This window comes from Hydra vulgaris, chromosome 01, assembly GCF_038396675.1.
Source record: "Hydra vulgaris chromosome 01, alternate assembly HydraT2T_AEP".
NCBI classification, from domain to species: domain Eukaryota; kingdom Metazoa; phylum Cnidaria; class Hydrozoa; order Anthoathecata; family Hydridae; genus Hydra; species Hydra vulgaris.
The window spans coordinates 44,912,544-44,936,718 of record NC_088920.1 but is presented as its reverse complement, the minus strand read 5'-3'; the positions used below and the strand labels follow the sequence as shown (position 1 = coordinate 44,936,718).

At 27.7% G+C, this 24,175-nt stretch overlaps 1 protein-coding gene across 1 annotated transcript; it reads right to left on the bottom strand.

Moving 5' to 3' along the window:
- Positions 1–11,431: 11,431 nt before the first annotated feature.
- Positions 11,432–11,995, bottom strand: LOC136074441 (uncharacterized). The gene has a single exon (XM_065786757.1). It carries the CDS (start codon positions 11,993–11,995, stop codon positions 11,432–11,434), a length of 564 nt encoding a protein of 187 aa, XP_065642829.1.
- Positions 11,996–24,175: the final 12,180 nt, after the last annotated feature.

Sequence of the window (24,175 nt, the reverse complement as noted above, 5' to 3'; positions counted from 1 at the left end):
TAATAAAAATAACATTTTAGTATGTGCAGCACTGAGGTGTTTATTTGTGAAATTTGTAATTTTTAATTTTCAAAAACGTTTTATTTAGTATTCTAATTTCTACATGTTCTTACGATAAAAGAAGTGAATGGCTTATTTAAAAAACTGGCGAAAATACCACTCTAATCTTCTAGCTCTGACAGAATCATCTTTTAGCAGTGAAGAAGAGAAACTTTAGAGAAATAATGACAATTCAAAATTTACTCAAAACATCAGTCAAGTAGAAGAAGACAAAAATTTGGAAAGCGATTATGAAAGTGAAGAATTTCTTTATGATTACTTGTCTCAAAGTTTACACAATCACGGGAACAGCTGTGCTCTATTGCCCATTTCGCCAGTTTATGATTATATAAAACATCGTTTTTTTCAATTTCTTTTGAGAAAAACACAGTGTCATTGTGATAAAAGAACTTTGTCTCAGACTCCAAAACCAGTTACTTTCGAAAGTAAGTGTGATGGTCAATACTATTACTTTGTTCTTGAGACTGGTATACTAAAAGCTGTTTCTACATCAAACAAAGGTTCTTTAATTTTTATAAATGAAACAATACTTTTTGATGTAAATATTGATGGTTTACCTCTATTTAGGTCTACATCAATAAACCTTTGGCATACTTTACGTAGAATAGTAAATTTTAAGCCTTTTTTTGTGGGATTATATAATGAAAAATCTAAATCGTCTAATATTGATGATTTATTTTTTGATTTTTTAAACGAATGCAGACAACTTCAGTTAGATGGGATATTTTTAAGACAAAAAACATATAACGTAGTTATTAGGGCATTTATATGTTATGCGCCTGCAAGAGCATTCAATAGAGGTACAATTAATCATAAGGGATATAATGCTTAATGATATACGAAATCAGCTACAAAGCCAAAATACAGTGACTAAATTGCTAATAGTGAGTTTTTAAGCCAAATAAGGTTAACATATTCAGTAGCTGAATTTGATGAAGTGGAAAAGATATTAGATGACGAAAAAAACACAATCATCATGGGTGAGTTTTAATTAGTGTTTTATTAAATAGTTATATCCTTTAGTTTCAGACTTTATTTAATTTTATGTCTACAGCTTTATGTCAAAACTTATAAAATTTTATAACTGTATATATTAGAACTACAGCTTCTTGTTTGGTAGTATAATTTCAATGGTTTGAGGTTAATGTTTAATGTCCACAGTTAATATGATTATAATACATTAATGGCAGGGCTTGGCAATTTTTATAACCAGATGCCATTCCTGGAGTTAACTTGTTATTCGATCAGAAATAAATATTTTTTTCTTGTTATACTACCAGAAGATTACCAGTCCAGGTTTACAACCTCCTCCTACAATGAAATTGAGAGTTTTATATCAAAGCTTTCCTTCTCCAAGATAAGTCTTAAGCATAGGCCTGTTTTAATAAAGGATCAATTTAGTTTTATTACCAGGACAATTTTAAAAAAAATAACATTTTTGTATTGTTTTAGAGCAGGACTAAAGTTATTAACAATTTTAGCAGAACAAATAAAGTGATTTTAATTAATGTCATTTTTATCAGTCACTTAAAAATATATGATTATTTGTATAAAGATAATTAAAATTTCAAACAAAAATATTAGCTTTACATGTTGTTGTTTTTTTTAGTTGAATTAATTAAAATTAATTGGTGTATTTATTTTTAAAAGACAGAATTCACAAAATAATGCTGAGGTAATTAAAATAGTATTTAATTATTGATGATTTTAAGGATTAATTTATTTAGAAAAAATTTGTTTGATAGAGAGTTCAATTTAAATATTTAAAAAAAAAAGTTAATATTAGTTCTTACATAATTAATATTAGTTCTCCTATTTATTGAAATTTAGAATATTTTCCAACATTTATATTTACAGCTTCGTCTATTAAATATAATGGAGCGACTGAAACTTTAATTGATGGCATTTTGTTTGACTTCTTAAATTTTGTTCCATTTGGAAATGGTGGCGGAAAAAAAAAAAAGTTAGATTGATTATCACAAATATTTACCTATATCCCAATAAAGAAAATTCTTTTCTTGTTGTCTACTAATATTTTGTTTTCAGTGTTAATTCAACATTACCAAAAAAAAATTAAATTCTGAAAAAAATCTAGGATTGAGTTTATGTTTTACGTAAAATAAAAAATGCCGAAAAAGTAACTGATATAAAATTTTTATTTTTAATAAAAACAAAAATAATAATAATAATAAGTTATTAAAAATTGGTAAAAATATTAATGTTAATTAAAACATTAATAATATGAATGTTTATTAGATGAATCTGAGTAAAAACAAGTTATGTCTCCGTCTTTAAAACTGTTTTGAATTTTATTATTTATTGAGATGTTTTCTTTTTCAGTTTTTGTTGCTTTTATATTTTCAATCAAACTTAGATATTTTTGTGTGATATTATATAATGTACCTTATATTATACTATTATATTTTATAATATTCATGAATATTATCTTTTTTTTTTCAATATTCTGTATTTCTTTTATGTAGATATTTATTTTTTAGCAAAAATATTTTTTTTTTGGGATTCTTTCATTATTTTTCTTTGATGTCTTGAGTTACTTGAACATAATATATTCAGAACTCTGCAGAATAATAAAATAATAAATATATTAATAAAAATGAATTTAAAATATAATAAATTTATAAAATGAAGGAAATCTTACAATTGCTAATAGTGTCCGCAAATATTATTATTTAGCAAGTATCGTAGTTATAAAATGTCAAGATTTCGCTAGTTTTACTAGGCCTGTAAGTACATTTATATTATAGTCTCATCATTTTATTATTAATCATATAACGTTTTCAAAATCAGATATGTGGAAAGGAGCTGTTTGGAATGAAGATTGACAAGGAGAAGAAGGGGTAATTCCATCTAATTCGATTAGTGATAAAACTGTTTATTGGCATCCAGGTACCAAAGCATTGACTGCACTAAAATGCCAAGAAGAATTGGCTTAAGTTTCTACTAATAAAGAAACTAAATTCTCTTCAGGTATTACATCTATATATTACAATTATTATTTTTTTAAATAATGTGGTATGAAGAGTTATTTCGTTGATATAAAGTATATAACTATTATTATAACTATTTCAATTTCACAGAAAGCAAACAGGATTGTGAAAAATTTGAAATCACAACTGCAAAAGAAAAATGTGATAATGAGAATGACAATTTATGAAAAAGAAAACATAAACAAAGAGAATTTCCTGATTATTTCCCAAGTAGGTATTACTTTTATGTGTTTGGATTATATAACTTTTAATTTTTATACCTAAAAATAATTATGTTTTTATAATTTATACTATAAATTAGTAATTATATTTTACAGGTTCAGGTTTATCTTTTTATTTTTTAATTTCAAGGTTTCCACTAGTATGGTTTTTTCCACAATATTATATATCTCCACAAAAATAATATCAGGATTACTTCATGTTTTTTAGAGATAAAACAGTTACAATTAGTTGTTGTCTTCAAAAGATAGAATACACAAAGTGATGCTGAGGTAATCAATAACAGTATTAAGCTCTTATCTCATTTATAATCAGGGTGACCACCCTCTCTTCTAAAATCCTCTAAAGTCCTCTTTTTTTAAAAACCTCGTCTAAAATCCTTTAATATCCTTCAATGAGTTTAAAATCTGATCAAAGCTCCTATTTCTTGAAGGAAGTATAGTGTTCAAAATACCCATTCTTAGTCTGCAAAACTGGTTAATGCCTGAAAGTGCAAGTGATTGTAAAAAATTAGCAAATGCATGCTATTTAACATAAAAAATGACATTATTGATTCGTGTCCAAGCTCCATAAGTGTAAAAACATGGACGTTAAAACTTAATAAAAACGAAAAAATCCCTCTAATTTAGATGCAAAATCTCCTCTAAAATCCTATTTTTCTTATGAAAATTTTATGTGACCACCCCAATAATTACATTTCAGTTTAATATTTTGATTATAAATTTCATTTGAAAAGAGGTTGCTTCATTTAAATTAAATATTTGAAAAAATTAGTTATAATCATCTAACAGCAGGGCCGTACCGAACCGGGATTGTAGGGGATGTCCCAACCTCACAAAGGTATCATATCAGCATTTGAGTTGACACATTTAGCAAGTATGGAACTATAGTTGGCAAAATGCAAATATTGAGGACCTTTTCTTTTTTTTTATCTTTAAGTCTCTAATTGGCAAAAATTAAATACAACGATTCATAAGATACCAATTCTTGACGGCCCTGTCTAACAATTATATTCTCTTTTAAAAACTCAAAATATTTTTGAAACATTTATGGCCTCCATGGATATGAAGGGCAAAGGTTGAAAAATTTATTTAAGAACACTAATTTATATGGCGTTGTAAAAGGTATACCTTTACAAGTTGTAACACTTTTCCATTCATTATATTTTTTTCAAATCTTCCTTTTTTTGATTTTTTTTTTATCTATTTTTTTTATTTACAGCCTCTTCTATTGTATTCAATGTAGTAAAAGAAATCTCGGATAATGGAATATTGTTTGACTTACTAAAATACGCTTCATTTCAAAAAGGTGATGGAAAAGAGAAGAAATTTGTGTAGATTCATTCAGTTATATGTATTTACATATGTAATATTTAAATATATTTTTCAATAAAACAAGTTTTATCTCTTTCTTTAATCATTCTGTTTTAACTAAACTAAACTGAAAAAGTTCTAAATAGTCTAAGTATAGACAATGAGTAGATTTAATATCCATAATATACCTTGATAATGTAATTGAGATGTACAGCATCACTATTGGACATGCATAGTACGTTTGATGGTGATCACAGTTTTTATCAATGGTTTCTTTGATAACAAAACGTTTTTTAATAGTCGGTTTAACGTTGATAAATTAACGTTAATAAAACTGCCATTCTAAACGTTGTTTCAACGTAAATTTAACATTAATTTAACGTTTTTTTAACGTCGAATCAACGTTGATATAACGTTTGAACCTAATTTTGATTTAATGTTGATAAACCAAAGTTGAAAAAAACTTTGATTCTAAACGTTAAATCAACGTAAATTCAATGTTAGATTTCAACGTTATTTCAACGAGTTTGCCGGCTGGGTCCCTTATAGTCTTATCACAAAACACGGTAGGAGAGTATTTAACTAGAAGTTTACGCCTTCTTCCGTACCAATGTCGCTTGTTAGGCTAGTCAATTCACGGACTTCTGGGTTCTGTGCCGAAACTCTAACCACTACGACCACAATGTATGACAGAACCTGGTTTATCCAAAATTGAAAAATTAATTTCTTTTATAAGTTTAAAAATACAATGTTAAACTCTGAACTAATAAAACTGTATGAGTTAATTTTTGTTTTATTGAAATGTTAGTATACCCACATGTTGAATCCAAAGTTGCTCGAAATTAGTTTCTTGAAGTAGGAATTCAATGCTACTACTACTTGATAAAGTTAGCCATTAGATATTTAGCATTTGGTTTTTTTATTTTGTTTAGGTGTCCCAAAAGTCCTTACTGTCTTATCACAGAGCACTGCGGATCAAAAAACATAAACTGCCAATTAACATGCCTCATCTTGTTATCGATTATATACAAATTAAACAAGTAACAATAACCAACTTTCTAGGTGCTTGTATAGATGAAAATCTAACATGGGAAAATCGCATTAAAAACTTATCAAATAAAATTTCAAAATGTATAGAAATATTGTACAAAGCAAGAAATGTTTTAAATAAACTTTAATACAATTATATTACTTATTTATTCATTGTCACATAAACTATGCAAACATTGCTTAGTGTAGTACATACAAAAATAAATTTAAACCTCTTTGTTGTCAGCAGAATTATGCAGCACGTCTTATATCTCTTTTTAAAGACAGTTATACTCATGCCAAACATATATTATTTAAATGAAAGTTTTTAATGTAGGTCTACCCTACATTAGGGTTATATGAGCACCCTACATTAGGGTAATATGAGCACCTTAAGTGAAAATTGGAATATTTAAAAAAATTATGCTGGATCCAAAATTTTTGCCAATAAACAATTTTTAGAGATCCCAAGGCGTAATCCACTTTGATATTTTGGCACACGAAATTTTTTCCTTAAAACACAGAGGTTTTAAAAAAGAAGCAATTGTGCTCATACTACCCTGACCACTTGTTAATATGAGCACTTTAGAATAGCGCAAAAAAATAACGTTAATTAAGTAAAAAAAATACTAACCTGACAATTGCAACTAGTTTTTGGAACATAATGATTCGTTATTAACAAAACTTATTAAAAGATTAAATTTTTAACCATATTTTGCTAAAACAATACTACCACGTTTTCCGCAGCAACAACAAAAAGTAATTATTTGGTTATTTTTTCAATTTTATTAACTCAAATCTTTCAAAGATAAAAACTAAAATTTTTTGAACTTAAGTTACAAAAAAATATTTAGTATTGTTAAAATATTAAAATTTTTATTATGTTTTGTTTTTATTTTATATTTATATTTTTATAGTATTTTAAAAGCAAATAAAACTACTGCTATTTCAGGAATAGGAAACTAGGTAATTCGATAAAAAACAATTTGGGTAATTTGAGATGCTCGTATTACACAAAAACGGCGTCTTTAAATAAAGTTAAAACTAAATGTTGATATGCATTGTTTTTCAAATGAAAATGGATTGGATTTTTAGCTTACATATATTTCCTTATGAAATTGTTTTTATCTTATTTTAGCACCAAAATATCGCGCCACAGATTTATTCATGCGGGATGATATTATTTTAACAACGCAAAAAATTTAATAGCGTTTTAATTAGATGATTAATAACTGCATATGAATTTACACTAATTGTACTAATTCCTGTTATCACCACATAAAGTCAGTTCAAAAAATAAAAAGCAATTTTAACTTCACTGCTTTCATCTAAGAAATCTTTAAGTATGCTCATATTACCAAGGTGCTCATATTACCCTAATCTACCCCACATGAGCCTAATAATTTTAATATTCTTTGTTTTATTTTTAAATATAAAACCAATTCATCCCCGATTTCTTTCCATAGTTTGTATTCATCAAAAGATAAAAATAAGTACATTTTATGCAATCATAATTTTATATATTTGCATTATAACTATTATATTGCAAAGAAATGCTTATTTAAAAGTAGTAGTAGTAGTAGTAGTAGTAGCAGTAGCAGTAGTAGTAGTAGTAGTAGTAGTAGTAGTAGTAGTAGTAGTAGTAGCAGTAGTAGTAGTAGTAGTAGTAGTAGTAGTAGTAGTAGTAGTAGTAGTAGTAGTAGTAGTAGTAGTAGTAGTAGTAGTAGTAGTAGTAGTAGTAGTAGTAGTAGTAGTAGTAGTAGTAGTAGTAGTAGTAGCAGTAGTAGTAGTAGTAGTGGTAGTAGTAGTAGTGTACTCTATTAGCTTATTACTTATTTTCATATTCAAACGACTAGGTTTTTTGACCATATCCTATAATGTTTTTTTAGCACTCAGTTGCGCCTTTTCAACTAAAATTATCAATATTTAATGGGCTCCATGGCGTTGAGACTTCTAAAGCAGAAAAGTCTATTACTTCAATTTTTTCCGCCGTATTCAGTTAAAGTTTCTCGAATTACTGTTTCCATCCAGATTAGTGACTCCATCATAGTTGGGATTGAATTCCATTGAGCTTTTACATCACGTATAAGCTCAATCTCATGGATAAATTTGTGCTTTACCTTGCTTAGAAAAGCGCTGTTGCAGACCGTGGATTTTTTAGAATGGATTTTACAAGATTTTAGCAGAAGTCTAGCAGAATCTAGCAGGTCATGAGAAACCATTTTTTCCTGTTCGATTACATCATTACTTACAATTTTCATATTCATTCTATCACAAATTTATTAATTTCGTCAAATTTACTGCTATCCAAGTAATGTACGTCAAAATCATCTTGCTTCGATGGAAATTAGTTACTTTATGATTTAGATTTATAGTTCTAACTAATTTTATGAAATGTTTTGACTAATTTATTAAAAATAAAGTTATACTTCATAGTTTATGTGAAAAAAAGAAAAAAGTACAATTTACTTATCAAATGTAAAGGTTTTAAAAGTCTAAACGTTATATTTCCCGGCTAAAATAGTTTTTATTTTAGATGCTGCACCCTATATTCTGATAAAAAGCAATACTTCATTAAACGAAGTAGATAATGATCAATGATGACCAATTATCTGTGAGCCAGAACAGAACAACACATTAATTATAACAAACATTATTAAATCTTTTGTATAACTTAGAAAGAGCCTGTCAAAATGCTTTAATAGGTGGTAAAATGTTTGCAAGCCCATAAAAGTTTTTAACATTTTTAGTATTCATGAAAATTTTTTAAAGTGAATAAAGTTTTATTAAGACAATTGAATAACAATTTCTTATTTTTGTTTTTCTTTTTATGTGTTCTTCTAATCTTTCACTTTATGACTTATTATAATAACATTATGTTTAATTCTTCAAACTTTTTTCTTCTTATGATTGCGAATAAGAGTAATTTGAGTTATCTAAACTTAATATTAGTGGTTTGCAGTCATTTTATTGATTTTAAGCAAACTTTTTTTTATGCAATTTTACTGATCTCGGTCCAACACCGTTTTACTAATGTTGATCTTACGTCATTTTTCTTATAACATCCCGATGTTAACTAGCCTTTATCTTCCTGATGAACAAAAACATTGTCGGCAGACGTAGAGCCGACGTGTGTATGTCAACTCGGTGGTGATTCAGGATTTTTTTAGATTGTTATAAATAAATAATTTGATTTTTCAACTAAAGTGGTGTATAAAAATAAAATCATTTCTTTACAAATATCTAACGTTGATAACGTTGATAACGTTGATGCGATAGGAATAAAGTTTTAAATATTATAATAAAAAGTTTAACTTTTATTCAATGATCATGCCAGAAATAATATTTTTATAGATATGACATATTTCTATGTTTTACTTTTGCAAATAATGACTTCAACTATTATACGCAGTGTTTATGAAACCAAGTTCATATTAAAGCGCTAAAGTTAAAAAGTGGTTAAGGAAACATGCTAGTAACAATAAAGTTGTTACATGGTTTCATATTATGGTTTCATATTCATTATCTTTTTAATGGTGCTTATTTAAAAGCTTTAACTTTAGAGAAACTAGCCACTAAACGAAGCATATTTACCGAATATGGTTTTCGACCAAATGCAGCACTGACTTGAATGTTTTAGAATACACATATACATAGATCATCCAGAATACAACGTTTTCAATTTAAAGACATGCTTCACCATTTTAATAAAGACATGTTTCATTATCTGTTTAATATAATGTATTAAACAGTTCCTTTAGTTTTCTTCGCTTATTACTAGCTTAACTTAATTTTATAACTTATCTGAAAACAGCATTCCAAACAACGAATTCTTTTTTCCAAAGTTTATGATATTCAACGAATAACATAAACTTTGGAAAAAAGAAACATTTAAATTGTTTTTATTTGTAATAGTCAGCTCAAAAAAATTTTAAAAACTCCTCAAAATGAAAATTATAGGAGTGACTTTTTCATCAGTTTATTTTTTTTTTGTACTTTTTGTTATTTATCGTTGCGAGTTCTAATTTTTTTTTGATAACATAGTAGTTGTAGACCGTTGGGTTTGAATTACTGCTCCTAAAATAGCCGTATTCTAGTGTAATAACCTATGCATTTTCTTTTACATATTGTTTTTTTTATATTTCGTTTTTAAACCAACTGCACCATTTTTTTCTAATTTTAGTATTTGTTTCAAAAATTTATTATTAATAACCTTTGGTTTAAAATCAAAAATAGAACAAAATAGCTAAAAAAACTTATCTATGAAAATCCTTTAAAAATGTTATAATATAGAAGCTAATGTACCATAGATTACCTTAGCCAAAAAGTCCTATAGGACCAAGTGCGGATATATAGGAGAAAGGATTGGGGTTGATATGGGCAATGCCCCCCCCCCCCCTCCTTCCTTACATGATTTAAAAAAACTTTTTTTTGTCTTTTGTATTTGTAAAAAAAAATGTCAAAAAGCGTACTTGATTTGTTGATTATTTTAACAAATTACTCTACAAATTCTAATTTACGATTTCCCAACTTCGAAAAACGGTCAATCACGTTTTCAATATTTATTGGAGTTTCTCTGTGCACGTTAAGTAAGTCCGATCCGACTAGTCTGTTTTCTGTCATTCGTGTTCTTAGCCAATTTTTAATTCTTCGCAAGGTTGAGAAGCTATGTTCAGCATAGGTCACACCAACACGATATTACTTGCAATATTAGATTAATTTAGCAGGTTTGTGTCAGGTAAATTACTCATTCAAAATTATAAAAAAAACAATAAGATTAACTGAGATAATTGTAGAAATAATTATTTAACAGAATTTTGGAGAAAAAGATAGAAAAAAAGCTCAAAAACATTAAAAAAAATAGTCTGTTGTGAAACTAAAAACCTCAATGAATGTTTCTACATTTTGTCTATCCCTAACGTTCAGTTTAATATGTCACTTTAAATATATTTAAAGTAAGCATTACTAACATCAAATTAAAAAAATTAATAAAAGTAAAATAATAGAAAGAAAATGTGTTGCAGTATTTTTTTTTTCAAAAATAAAAACCATGGTAAATAATTAAATAAAAAGAATTGAGAATTTAGAAATTCCTTTAAATTCTATTTTGCTTTTAAACTTTCAACGTACTATTTAATCGTACGTACTATTTAAAAGTCATTCAATAAAGTTATGCCGCGCAAATACTAGCTTTATATTATACGTGTATACGAGCTTTATATTATACACGTATAATATAAAGCGTGTATAATATAAAGCTCGTATTAAGAATACGAGCTTTATATTATACAAGTATAATATAAAGCTCGTATTCCTAATACGAGCTTTATATTATACGTGTTTATATACTTTTTAATATGATCTCTTTAGTATATTTATTATGAGTTTTATATATATATTATACTCGACATTATAACTTGATGGGGTTCAAATCTGAACTATTTTTTTACCAAATTCTTTTAGGATCCTATAGGACTTTTTGATTAGGGTATATTACCTTCTTAACTACTTTAAAATATTCTAAAACTAATTAAAGCTGTATAGACTTTTTAGTTGGTTGTTATCATGTTAAAAACTGGACCAAACAAAAAGGTGAAAACTGCTCTTTTGTTATTCACCGCTAAAATTAAAATAATAAAATTTAAACTCAAATTTAAAGTTTACGATCAACGAGTACAACATAACGGTTGATGCGGAAGTTATCGGACAAAATAAAAACGTTAATAACTTATTTATAAATAAAAAAACAAACTACTATTATATTTTTTTTAAATAAAGCATTTATCTTTTAATAAAAATATATTATTTTTTATATGAAAAAACACCACCATCTGCAATTGATCTCACTTTTGCTCTGACGCCTTTCATATGCGACTGTAAAATGTTTAAATCAATTTCTTGTAGTTTTAGTTTAATGCGATCAATCAAAACTTGCTCTGTTGAAGCTTGCCAATCTCCCTCGTAAACCTTCTGTGCCAAATGTCCCCAAAAATTTTCAATTGGTCGTGCTTGAGGCACATTTGGGGGATTGGATTCTTTATCAACGAAATAGACATATTGGTCCATCCAATTTAGAGAATCTTTAGAATAATGAGAACTTGCTAAATCTGGCCAAAATAAATAGTTAAAGTCTCCATGATACTTGTGAATAAATGGAAGAAGTCGTTTTTCTAAACACTCATTAATATAGATTGATGAATTGATCGCTATAGCCTTTGAAGTGCGAAACAATGGCTCGGATATACCACGGTCAGATATGGCTATCCACATTAATAATTTTTTTGGAAATTTCTCTTTTCCTATAAAACGAACACTTTCTGGGCATGTCTTTTTGTTGCTTTTGTAGTACCCAGAATTTCCAGGCATGTTGTCCCCTGCAAAACTGATTAACTAGTTTCCTGCTTCTTTTCTTTGCCTATATTTGTTGTTTTATAGTGTATTTTGGAGTCTTTTCACGTTTTTTTATATTTAATATTCATTTTTTTTAATTGACGACCAATTGTCGATTGATTTACACCGAATACCTATTTTTCTCTGACTGACCCTTTTTCGATTGTTGACAAGTCTCGTTAATTCGGCTTTCTTTTCTCTAGTCCAGGATGTCGGACGATTAGGGTGCTTTCTATCAGAAAACGATTGAACAGTTTCAAATCTTTTTAGGTTATCATATATATTACTTCGAGCAAATCCTTCCTTTTCAAAATGATTTACGATTTATTTTTTTATATTAGATTTATTTACAAAAAACATTTTTAGTCGCTTTCGAAAAGATTCTCGTTCCGCTGCATTTAACCTCATTTTAAATAATTTGTTTAAACTAGATGTTTAAAGTTCAAAATAGACAAAAAGAAGTTTTTAATTTTTTAATTTTATTTCAATACACAATAATATAACTAGGTACACAATTTGCTAAATAGGTAATATATAGTCGTTTGAGTGTTGATGAATAAGCCTATTATTTGCTTTTGTATTTTTGTTATTGCTGTTGTTTTTGAGTTATTTAAAGTTTTTTGAGTTATTAGAGTTTACATTGGTTTTGGAACAAAGTTAGTTTTATACATAGTTTTAAATGTTTTTGGGTTAATAAAAATTCATAAAGTTGTTAGTGTTTAAAATGAGGTCTTTTAATAACGTTTTCAGAGTATTTAAGTTATTCGATTTTTCCAATTGAGTATTTTTTTTATATTAATTTGTTATATTGATAAGGACCACGGTACGAAATGGAAAAGTGCGAGAGATTTGTTTTTTTAAAAGGTACGTTGAAGTTTCCCGTTCCTCTGGTATGGTATCTATTTTTGCTATTTTGGAAAAAATTCTTTGAAAAGTAAGAAGGAACAAGTCCAAGTTTATATTTGAGCATAAATAACAAATTTTGGAATATATTGATTTGATATACATTTAATGCTTTCAAATTTTGGCTCAGTCAAAAAGTGGCTCAGCATGCGAGAGTCTATCCTTATTAAAAACTATTCTTGCAGCATGTTTTTGTTTTCGATATAGTGTGGTTAGTTTGGATCTATGAGTACTCGCCCATGCAACATTAGCGTATATGTAGTAGCTTTGTATAAACGAGAAGTATAGAAACTTTAAATTATCAGGAGACAGTATAGAACTAGCTTTGTAGAGGATACCAATGTTTTTTGATATTTTGGTATTTAATATATCTATATGTGATTTACCGAGTCAAATGCCTTAGATAAATCAACAAAGACTCCAAGGACGTATTTTTTGTTTTCAAAGGACTCATTTAAATTATTTTATTAAAATTATTAATTGATCAAGAATTGCGTGTTCGGTTGAATCTTGCTTTTGAAAGCCAAACTGTTTTTCATTTAGGATTTTGTTATTTGTTAGATATTTATACAGTTTATTGTATATTACTCTCTCCAAAAGCTTTGAAAATACAGGTAGCACTGAGATAGGTCTGTAGTTATTTAGTGTAAATACATCACCGGTTTTTAATATTGGTATTACCTTAGCTATTTTTAATTTATTCGGTACGGATCCTGTAATAATTGAAAATTTAAATATTTCATAGATTGGTTGTTTTATTTCCGGAAACACATTTACAACTATATAGCTACAAATGTTGTCTATCCCAGGGGCCTTATTCGTCTTAAGCGAGTTTTTTGCAATTTCTAGTTCTTCATGGTTTAGTCCAGAGAAAATATTTAAACAGAATTTTTGGTTTGTGATATAGGTTTTGAAGGAGATATCAGGGCATTGAATTTTTGAAGCCATATTAGGGCCTATGTTTGCAAAAAAGCTATTGAAGTTTTCAGCGATAGAAGTTTTGTCGATATATTCAGTTTCGTTAACGATAATTTTATCGGGTAAATTATTTGATTTAGTATAGTTTTTACCTATTATTTCTTTCAATATGTTCCAGGTTTTTTTAATATCAATTTTGCTTTCTTGTAGTTGTTTTGAATAATATACTTTTTTTAAATTTTTTCTAGTTTTTTCAAATAGATTTTTGTATTCCTTGTATGTAGTTAAGTTAGTTTCGTTTCTGTTTTTTAAATACTTGATATAGAGTTTTTGCTTTGTTTTTGATGATTTTCTAATCCCTTAGTTATCCATGGGCAGTTTAGATACTTTAGGTTAATTTCTTTCTCTTCAACAGGAAAATGTTTATTGTAGTGATCTAGAAAAATATTTATAAATAAATTGTATGCGGAATTTGTGTGTCCAAGGTTACATTCTTGATACACTTCATCCCAATTTACTACCAATAGCGAGTCTTTAAAATTTTTAATAGATTTTTCTTTTATATACTTTAATTTTAGGATTGTTATAGGTTCTTAAGTCTTGAGATAATGAAAAATAAATAGAAAAATGGTCTGATAAATCGGTTTTGATAATTCCTGCTTTTAAAGAAGTTTCAAGAAATGTATTTGTTAATATATTGTCTATTGCAGAGACGGAGGTTGGGGTTATCCGAGTAGGTTTGTTGATGATTGGAAGGATACATAATTGAAACAGATTATCAAAAAAGAGTTTAGTAACCGCATTTTTTTGTAGTTTAGACTGTTAATATTTAAATCTCCTATAAAGAAAATATTTTTTCCCTTGTCATTTATTTTAAGAAATATTTCATTTAAAAAATTTGAAAATTTAGTTATATCACCTTTTGGAGGTCTATAGCAAGTGGAAATTATAATATTTTTTGATTTATTACCCGTTATCTCAATAGTAAAGACTTCGCTATCAGTGTCTGAGATGGAGAGGTCTGGTCTTACTTTAAACACTTTATTATCTCGGATATATGTTGCGATCCCTCCTCCCCTTTTGTTTGTTTTTTTTCAAAAGATATTAGTTTATAATTTGGAATTTGAAAATTTGTGTTCGTTTGAAATGATTCATCAGAACACCACGTTTCAGTTATGCAAATGAGTTACTGAATGAGTAGTTGCAATCTATTAGAAAGTGTTTTAGTTTATCAAAATTTTTGTTCATACTTCTTATATTTATGTGTATAGTACAAAAAACAAAACAAAAAACTTTTAATTAAATATTAGGTAAATAAACTTGGTAATGCAGTCAATGTTTGTTTTATATTGCCGTATTGCTAAATATCATCTTTTATTTTATTTTTAACGAAACGTTACGTCTTAGTTGGTTACACTCTAACAAGTAAAAAAATAGAGGTAAGGTAACGTAAAAGAAAATTTTTTTTTTTGTTTTTAGTTTTTTTATTAAAAATTAATAAATATTTTAAATTTTTTTAAAAATTACATTAACTCAGGTTTTATATCGTTTACAATATATAGCTTTTACAAATGTTCATATATATAGATTTTCTATTTGTTATTTATTTTATTATATATATATATATATATATATATATATATATATATATATATATATATATATATATATATATATATATATATATTTTATGTTTTTGGTTTTATATTTTTTTTGTATTTTTTGATTTTATATTTTTTTTGTGTTTTTTGATTTTATATTTTGTATATTTTGTTTTTTATTTTCCAGCGTTGTGCGGATAGATATGGAGAGTTTAGATAAAATTATCAGAGGAGAATATTCAACATAGGTTAAAGAAAGTTTATTAAATAAAAGAATAAAAAAATATTTTTTTTATCAAAACACATAAAGAATTACAGAACCTTTATACAAACATTACGTTACGAACACTAAGGATAAACACTTATATGTTAAAATAATATTTCATAATATAAGAGCTGGCAGTGATTTTCTAATCATATTTAACTATAACTTTGTTTGTATAACATAAAAAAATTCCAGAGAAAAGGAAACCTTTACTAAACGTACAAATTTTAGCTCATATGTTTAGTTTCAGATTTCCATTCTGTACTTGACAAAAAACATTTTTAATACAAAAATATTGACAGAAAATGTCCGCAGTGTTTCATCGGACGTAATAATTATATTTTAAAGTACTAATATTCCTGATGTTTCTGATTTTTTGTGTTACTATACATGTGGTGGCATCTACTGTTCCATATTGCACTCATGATGGTTTGAGTAAGTGTCAACGGCAGCTGCAAAGTGGGGTTTTCTCCGATAAATGCGCTTTTTCAATGGAGAATATCAAATTTATTGGAGAGAAATTGTTTTATGATGTCGAGAAGTTATATACATTTTTAAAATACTCCCAAATTTCAAAATAAGGAGGACAGTAGGCAAAGATGTGGATGTTGTACTCGATTTTACCACAAGTTTTGCATTTGTTATTTTTGAAAATCTATTGCCTTGTGCTTTTTGCTAGCTAGGCCGCAGAAGGTAAACTGTTGTGTAAAAAACAAAAGAGGATATTTTGAGTCGAATTTTTTTTTCCAAATTTGGGTCCACGGCATTGTTGTTTTTGTTGAACTGTTCCAGAAAAGTTCCGCTGGCACGACTATCTTCCTAATTTTTGCCACTTCTAAGTAAAAGTTTTTTGTTGTTTTTAGGGGGACGTTAAAGAGGGACCCATTTTTGCCCAATGTTTCTACTGTTGTTTTGTAGCACTGAGACGTTTTGTTGTCCCAGTGTTTTGGAAAATTTTTCTGCATTAAATAGTTCCAGCTTTGGTTTTGGTTCGTAAATTTTATAAGTGGATTCGCCAACTAATACTTTGAAAAGTAGTAATAATTATGAGCTTTTTCCTCTTCGCATTCTTTCGGTTGAAAGAGTGTTTTAAGGCGAAGTGCAAGACTTTCCTCTTTCGGTGATAAAATTCCGAGACCCCCGCTTTTGACGGGTAATAAAAGTCTCTCTCTTGACCGAATTGAAATTCGTCTTTTGCCACAGATTTTCAAAAATGGCTTTGTGCTGACGTTCTATTACCGATTCGGGAACGGGCAGAACATTGGCCAGAAACCACGCTTTTGACATTGCGAACGTATTTATTAACATAGTCTTTCCCCTAAGTGACAAAGTACGTAGTCACAGAAACTTGGGTTTTTTCTCTATTTTATTTAGAGTTGAAATTGGTAGTATCGCTCATTCTGGTGTAAAAAGTAGCACCTAATGTTTTGAAACCGGTGTTGTTGTTCCACTCTATGTCGTCCAATTATGGGTACATTTTAGGATCAAAACCCCCAAGAGCTAGACCCTTGGTTTTTGAGGCGTTGATCACTGAACCACTTGCTTTTATAAACAGTTTTACTTTTCGAAAAAAAAGCGGACTGATTTTTCGTTCCTGGCAAAAAAGTTCGAATCGTCTGCGTACTGTTGTAATTTTACGGGCTTCGGTGTATCTGGTAAGGGGAAACCCTCTATTCTTCTGTCTGCTCTGACCACCAAAGCGAGAGCCTCGATGACAAAAACGTACAGCAAGAGAGAGGGGGGGTCCTTTCTAACTTCCTTTTCCGTGGGAATTGAAGCTGACAGGAAGCCGCAATTCAGAACAGATGCCGAAACTTCTGAATATAAGGTGTTAATATTGGATGTAAAATTTTCTCCGAGATTGAGTTTTTGGAGAATCTGAAGCAGAAACGCACGATCGACTTTATCAAACGCCTTTTCTTGATCTATTGACAAAACGAAACTAGGTAGATTTTAAATTCCGCGTAATCTCTATGATCACGGACTAAATGTAAATTTGAGAATATTGTTCTACCTGGGATTCCGCAAGATTGATTTGGCTCTATAATTTTCCGCATTACTTTTGCAAGTTTTAGCAGCATGTTTAAAAATACTTAATGTAACTGTTTTAAAATTAATACATCATTGTTGTTATATATTTTTATCTTTCTTGAATTGTGCTGTCGATGTTATATTTTTTTAATTTATAAATTAGCATTTTTTTTTTATCTTGCTGGGATACAGCAAAGTTTAAATACACATGTGATACAGGATAAACTATTCTTTATGAATTGTTCTTTGTATTTGGAAATTAATACTTTATAATATTTTTATCGTAGTTTTTTTGTTAAACATTTTATCAAACTTGCTATAACTTTTTTACTTGCTATAACTTTTTTAAATTTGTGTTCGAAGTTGTTATATATTTTTATCTTGCTGTAATGCAGATTGTACTTAGCAGGTACAAGTTATACTTTGATTATACTTAGCACGTACAAGTTACACTTTGATTATACTTAGCACAAACAAGTTACATTTTTATTGAATTTAACACTTCGATTAAATTTATCTCAAATTGCTGTTTTCCTCAATTATTCTATATGTTATGTTAATATTTATTAAGTATTTTTGAATATATAATTTAAATTGTAGAAAAAAAATTTAAATTAGGACTGGCAGAAAGTACTTAAGTGGAAGCCAGAAACAAAAATTACAAGAAAAAAATGAAGCAGCAAAATGTCCAAAAATTACTTGCTTTTTGACTGAAGCTAGAGTATTTGCATTAGTTTCTAACAATAAAAGTACTTTAAACGAAGACAACGATGTAGCTGAAGAAAAATCTGATAAGAATAATGATGATATTAGTGACATTATTGCCACTGAAACGAATTTCGAAAATGACAATTTTGATAACTATAGTGATTTAGCATCTTGGCCAGATTTAGTTTGGACAGAATTTATTACCAACTGCTTAACTAAAGAAACTTCTTTTTTCCAAAACTGTGTATAGTAATAATTTATATTTAGAATCGGCAAGGATGTACAAAGATCAAGAAAGACTTTTCTTTTAAGTATTTTAAAATGGCTTTAAAAAATGGACAGACCGTTATCAGATCATGGTTATGCTATTCTAAATTAAAAGGCCACGTGTATTGTTTAGTTTGTAAGAAGTTTTGTAATGTTTCTTCTTTGCTCGCAACTTCTAGATTTTCTGACTGGATAAACATTTTGAGAGCATTAGAAAGTCATAATGAAACTATAGGTCATGAAAATAATATGCTTATTTGGCTTACCAGAAAAAGTAACATAAACGTAATCGATAATAACTTAGAAAGTGAAATCAGAAAGTCCGTTGAATATTTTTATCAGAGTAGTTGCTATAATTAAATTTTAAGTGAGAGAGCAATGAGTCTAAGGGGACATGATGAAACGTGGGGTTCACCGCGAAATGGAAACTTTATGGGACTTATTGAACTAATTTCAGAATTTGATCCGTTTTTACGCGAACATCTTACAAAATGTCAATCTGATAAAACTGTGTATGAGGAATTAATAGAAATAATGGGAAAACGAGTCCAAAAAGAAATAGTAGCTCAAATTAATAATAGTGACACAAAGTACTTCTCAATTATTATCGACTCAACTCCAGATTTGTCACACATCAATCAATTAGTGTAACCAAATGAGACATAACGTAACGTTACTAAAGATAGATTCAAGATTTAACAAAACTACGTGACATAAATGGATTTTTTTAACGAAACGTTACGTCTTAATTGGTTACACTCTAACAAGTAAAAAAATAGAGGTAAGGTAACGTAAAAGAAAATTTTACGCGAACATCTTACAAAATGTCAATCTGATAAAACTGTGTATGAGGAATTAATAGAAATAATGGGAAAACGAGTCCAAAAAGAAATAGTAGCTCAAATTAATAATAGTGACACAAAGTATTTCTCAATTATTATCGACTCAACTCCAGATTTGTCACACGTCAATCAATTAGCTGTAATTGTAAGATATGTTTATAATGGACAGCCATATGAAAGATTTTTAATATTTATACCTATTACAAATCATACAGCTCAGTCATTATTTAGTACAATCAAAAAATTTTTGACAGATATTAGTCTTCCGATAGAAAACATTCGTGGACAGTCTTACGATAACGCAGCAATTATGAGCGGAAAATATAGCGGACTTCAAGCACGTTTGAAGGAGATAAACAAATATGCTGATTTTATACCTTGCAGCACATTCTCTAAATTTGGTAGGGGTAGAAGCAGTTAGTATAGTAACACCAATTATTGAATATTTTGGGATTTTGCAACGATTGTTCGTATTTTTTCTGCATCGCCACACAGGTGGGACTTTTTAAAGAAATATGCTAATTTACAATTTTCTTTAAAAAGTTTAAGTATTACAAGATGGTCAATGCATCATGATTCAGTTAAAGCATTAAAAAATGGCTACAGTGATATTTTGAAAACTCTTAATTATATTCATGAAGAAAGCGAAGAAAAGCTTGATTGTAAAAGAGAGGCAAATATTTTATTTAAGAAATTAGTAAAGCTTGAAAATGCAATTTTGACAATACTTTGGGAGGAGGTTCTTGAATGTTTTAATAAAGTCAGCAAAATTTTACAAACCCCCGGGCTCGATGTTTCTGAAGGCTATGAATTAATTTTCTCATTAGAATTATTTGTAAAAGAAATGCGAAAAAATTCAGAAGAAAAAATGAACGAGTTCAAAAAAAAGCTAACAATTTGAGTGAAGAAATTACAGAAATTATAATGATTTAAACAAGCGGCGAAATATACACATTTTTAATGGCAAAGACAAGTTTCTGGTATAGGCGTACAATGTCCTTTTTAATTCTTTAGCAAACGAATTATCGAAAAGTGGAAGAGTATATAAAGAAATAAATCAAATATATAAATTTTTTTTGAATATAGGAAAAAAAGATCATTCTCATATAGACATGGAAAGCATTAATTATGTCATTTCATTCTGCAATAATGACATAGATGCTGGACTAATAAATGAATGTACACAATTTAGGGAATATCTTCAAAATAGAAATAAAGAAAAACAAACAAAATGTTCCAGTATGCTTAAATTAATATACGAGAGAAATTTGATAGATGTTTTTCCAAATTTATATACCGCATTAAAGATATTTCTAACTTTACCAATAACCAGTTGTGAGGCCGAAAGAGCATTTTCAAAATTAACATTTATTAAAAATAAATATCGCACCACAATGCTGGAAGTCAGACTTAATTATCTTTCAATTTGGTCAATTGAAAATTATTTAACAAAATCAGTATCTTATGATGAAGTAATAGAAGAGAATTTGCAAATAAAAAATGCCGCAAACAAAAAATTTAAATTTTATTGTGTTTATTGTTATTTTTTATGAATTAAAATGAATTTATAGTTTTTCTAAAGTTTGTTTGTGTTTTATTACATTTTACTTATATTTTGGTAATAAGCTTTTGGGCCCGAAAATTCACTTAGCTTTAAGCCCCACAAATGGTTAATCCGCGTCTGTATATATATATATATATATATATATATATATATATATATATATATATATATATATATATATATATATATATATATATATATATATATATATATATATATATATATATATATATATATATATATATATTTATATATATATATATATATATATATATATATATATATGTGTGTATATATATATATATATATATATATATATATATATATATATACATATATATATATGTATATATATATATATATATATCTAGTCATATACATGTATATATATGTGTGTGTGTGTATATATACATATATATATATATATATATATATATATATATATATATATATATATATGTATATATATATATATATATATATATATATATATATATATATATATCTAGTTATATACATATATATATATGTGTGTGTGTGAATATATGTATATATATATATATATATATATATATATATATAAATATATATATATCTAGTTATATACATATATACATAAATATATATCTAGTTATATACATGAATTATTTTCATCACGGTGTTCCATTTCATTATCCAACTGTTCGCTGTCAACGGCTTCAAGGATGATGTTTTCAAAACGGCTTTTAATGGCACGGTGAGATGATATGTAGCTCCGTTTAAATCTTGTAAGATGTGAAATGAATTGGGTAGATGTTTCTGCATTACTTAAGAGTTTTCCTAATTCATCAATGAAAACAGCATCTTTTCTTAAATCATTATTGCCTCGACATAAATCACCTGATAAAATGTTGGATGAGCTAACGGCATTTAAATTAACTCGATTGTTTTCATCTTGATTTTCTATAACACCTGTTTCCACATTTCTATTGTTTTCCTCGTCTGTCTGATGCTCCTCATCGTGTTGATTTATAAATAATTTTTCACCTTTTCAATCAAATAATTCACATCAAAATAAATCCCACATCTAACGGCCCTGTTTCACAAGTTTTGTATCCTTGCTTTCGTTTCACTCCTATTTGAGGTGTAATTAGCCCCTGGAGATCTTTCAAGTTTCTTGGGCTTGGGGTAAGCATCAGGTTTTTTCGAAATGCATGAAGCTTTTCTCCAAATAAGGCAAAAACTCTTTCCAAATTAAGATAATCCTCGCTTCAGTCTAAGGCATTGGTTACCCATAGAGCCTTAAATCGACTAGTAATATCAATTTCCAACGAATTCCAACTTTCTAGCAGCATTTGCATGAGTTGATCCCTGGATGGCTGTGGAATGTTTGGGGGTCAAGTTTTAATTGCTCCATCATAAGGTTTTGTTCCAACTTTCGGTATTTAACTTTTAAAGGCCTGTTTAAATCTGTATTATCAATTTGGACATCCCCTGTAATAATAACACCTATTCCAACGTAAATATAGCCTTTCTTCAGTAAGACTTTGATTTCTACCATTATGTGCTCACTATAATCATCTAGCACATAAATCCCGTAATTTTGATGGGTAAAAATATTGTGCCTATTTGGTAAATTAGCTATTGTACTCAGCATATGTTCCAATCGGTAGTAACCTTTAGGTGCCCATTGAAACTTTACATCTTGAGGAGGATTAAGTTTTACCCGAAAGCCTTTGCCTTTAAACACAAATTCTGGTATAAGTGAGACTTTAGGGTCACTGCAAACTTGAGTGTAAACAGTGATTTGTTCTCTTGAAAGAGAATAATTTTCTTTGACGTTTGTACCCAAAATAGTAAAGTTCAAGGTCTTTTGGCTAAAACTTTCATTCTGGTGGAGTGGCATTTGGTCACCATTCAGCATAGGTGGATAAACTCCAAAATATTAAATAAAGTATTTACGTACAGACCAAATGTTTTCAGGTGCTCAAATATTCTTTCTTAACGGTCGGCCTGCATTATTTGAAAGCGTTTGCTGTTTTATCATAACTTCAAATGGATTTAATATGCTGATATAAGTTTTATACTTTGCAAAGTATAAAACTTATATTAGGCATATTAAATCCTAAAATTAAAACCAAAGCTTTGCAAATCTATAGTTTTAATTATAGGATTTAAACCAAAAAAAGAATTAAAAAAGAGTGAAACCAAAGCTTTGGTGAGAAATAAATTAAAAGTTCATTTTTAGCAAATCGAGATTTCTTAAGTCGACGATTTTTAGACTGTAAGTTTTTGTTTCTGTTTTGTGACTGAAATTATTTTATGTTATGGCCGATTTTCACTGACTTTTTTTTTTTTGATTTGAGATATAATTTTTTTGTTGATAACAAGTAAAAATTATTAAACGGGGGAGGAGGGTCTTAAAAAGCTTAGGGTGGCTGGGAAAAATATCCAAAAATTAATAAACGGGTGGAGACGTTTATTAAGAACTCGAGAGTAGCTTAAGACCCTTAAGCATCGCATGGGTCTCTTTAATTATCATTAAAAATAGTTCTTCAAAAATATATCATGTTGAATCTCAAAAGAAGCGAAATTATAGACAAATTTTAAAAAATGATTGTTTTTTTTGACTTCACTGCCTAGAAAATGAAATTTTTAAACTAAAATTTAAAAATATGCAGTTTCACAAAAAAAATTTATTATAATTTTTTTTTACTCAATGTTTTTTAAAAAATTATGACTATTTTTAAAATTGTTATATAATTTTGCTTCTTTTGAGACACAACATAATATACTTTTGAAGAACTATTTTTCTAAGAGTTATAGAAACCCATCTAATCTTTAAGGGTCTTGAGCAACCCCTAAAATATATTTTTTTCAAAAAATTTTTAATTTTAGTATTATTTTAATTTAAAAGAAGTTGTTTTAATGGCTACCATTAAAACAACTTCTTTTAAATTAAATAGATTATTTATATACAGATATATATATATATATATATCTATATATATATATATATATATATATATATACATTTATATATATATATATATGTTTATATATATATATATATATATA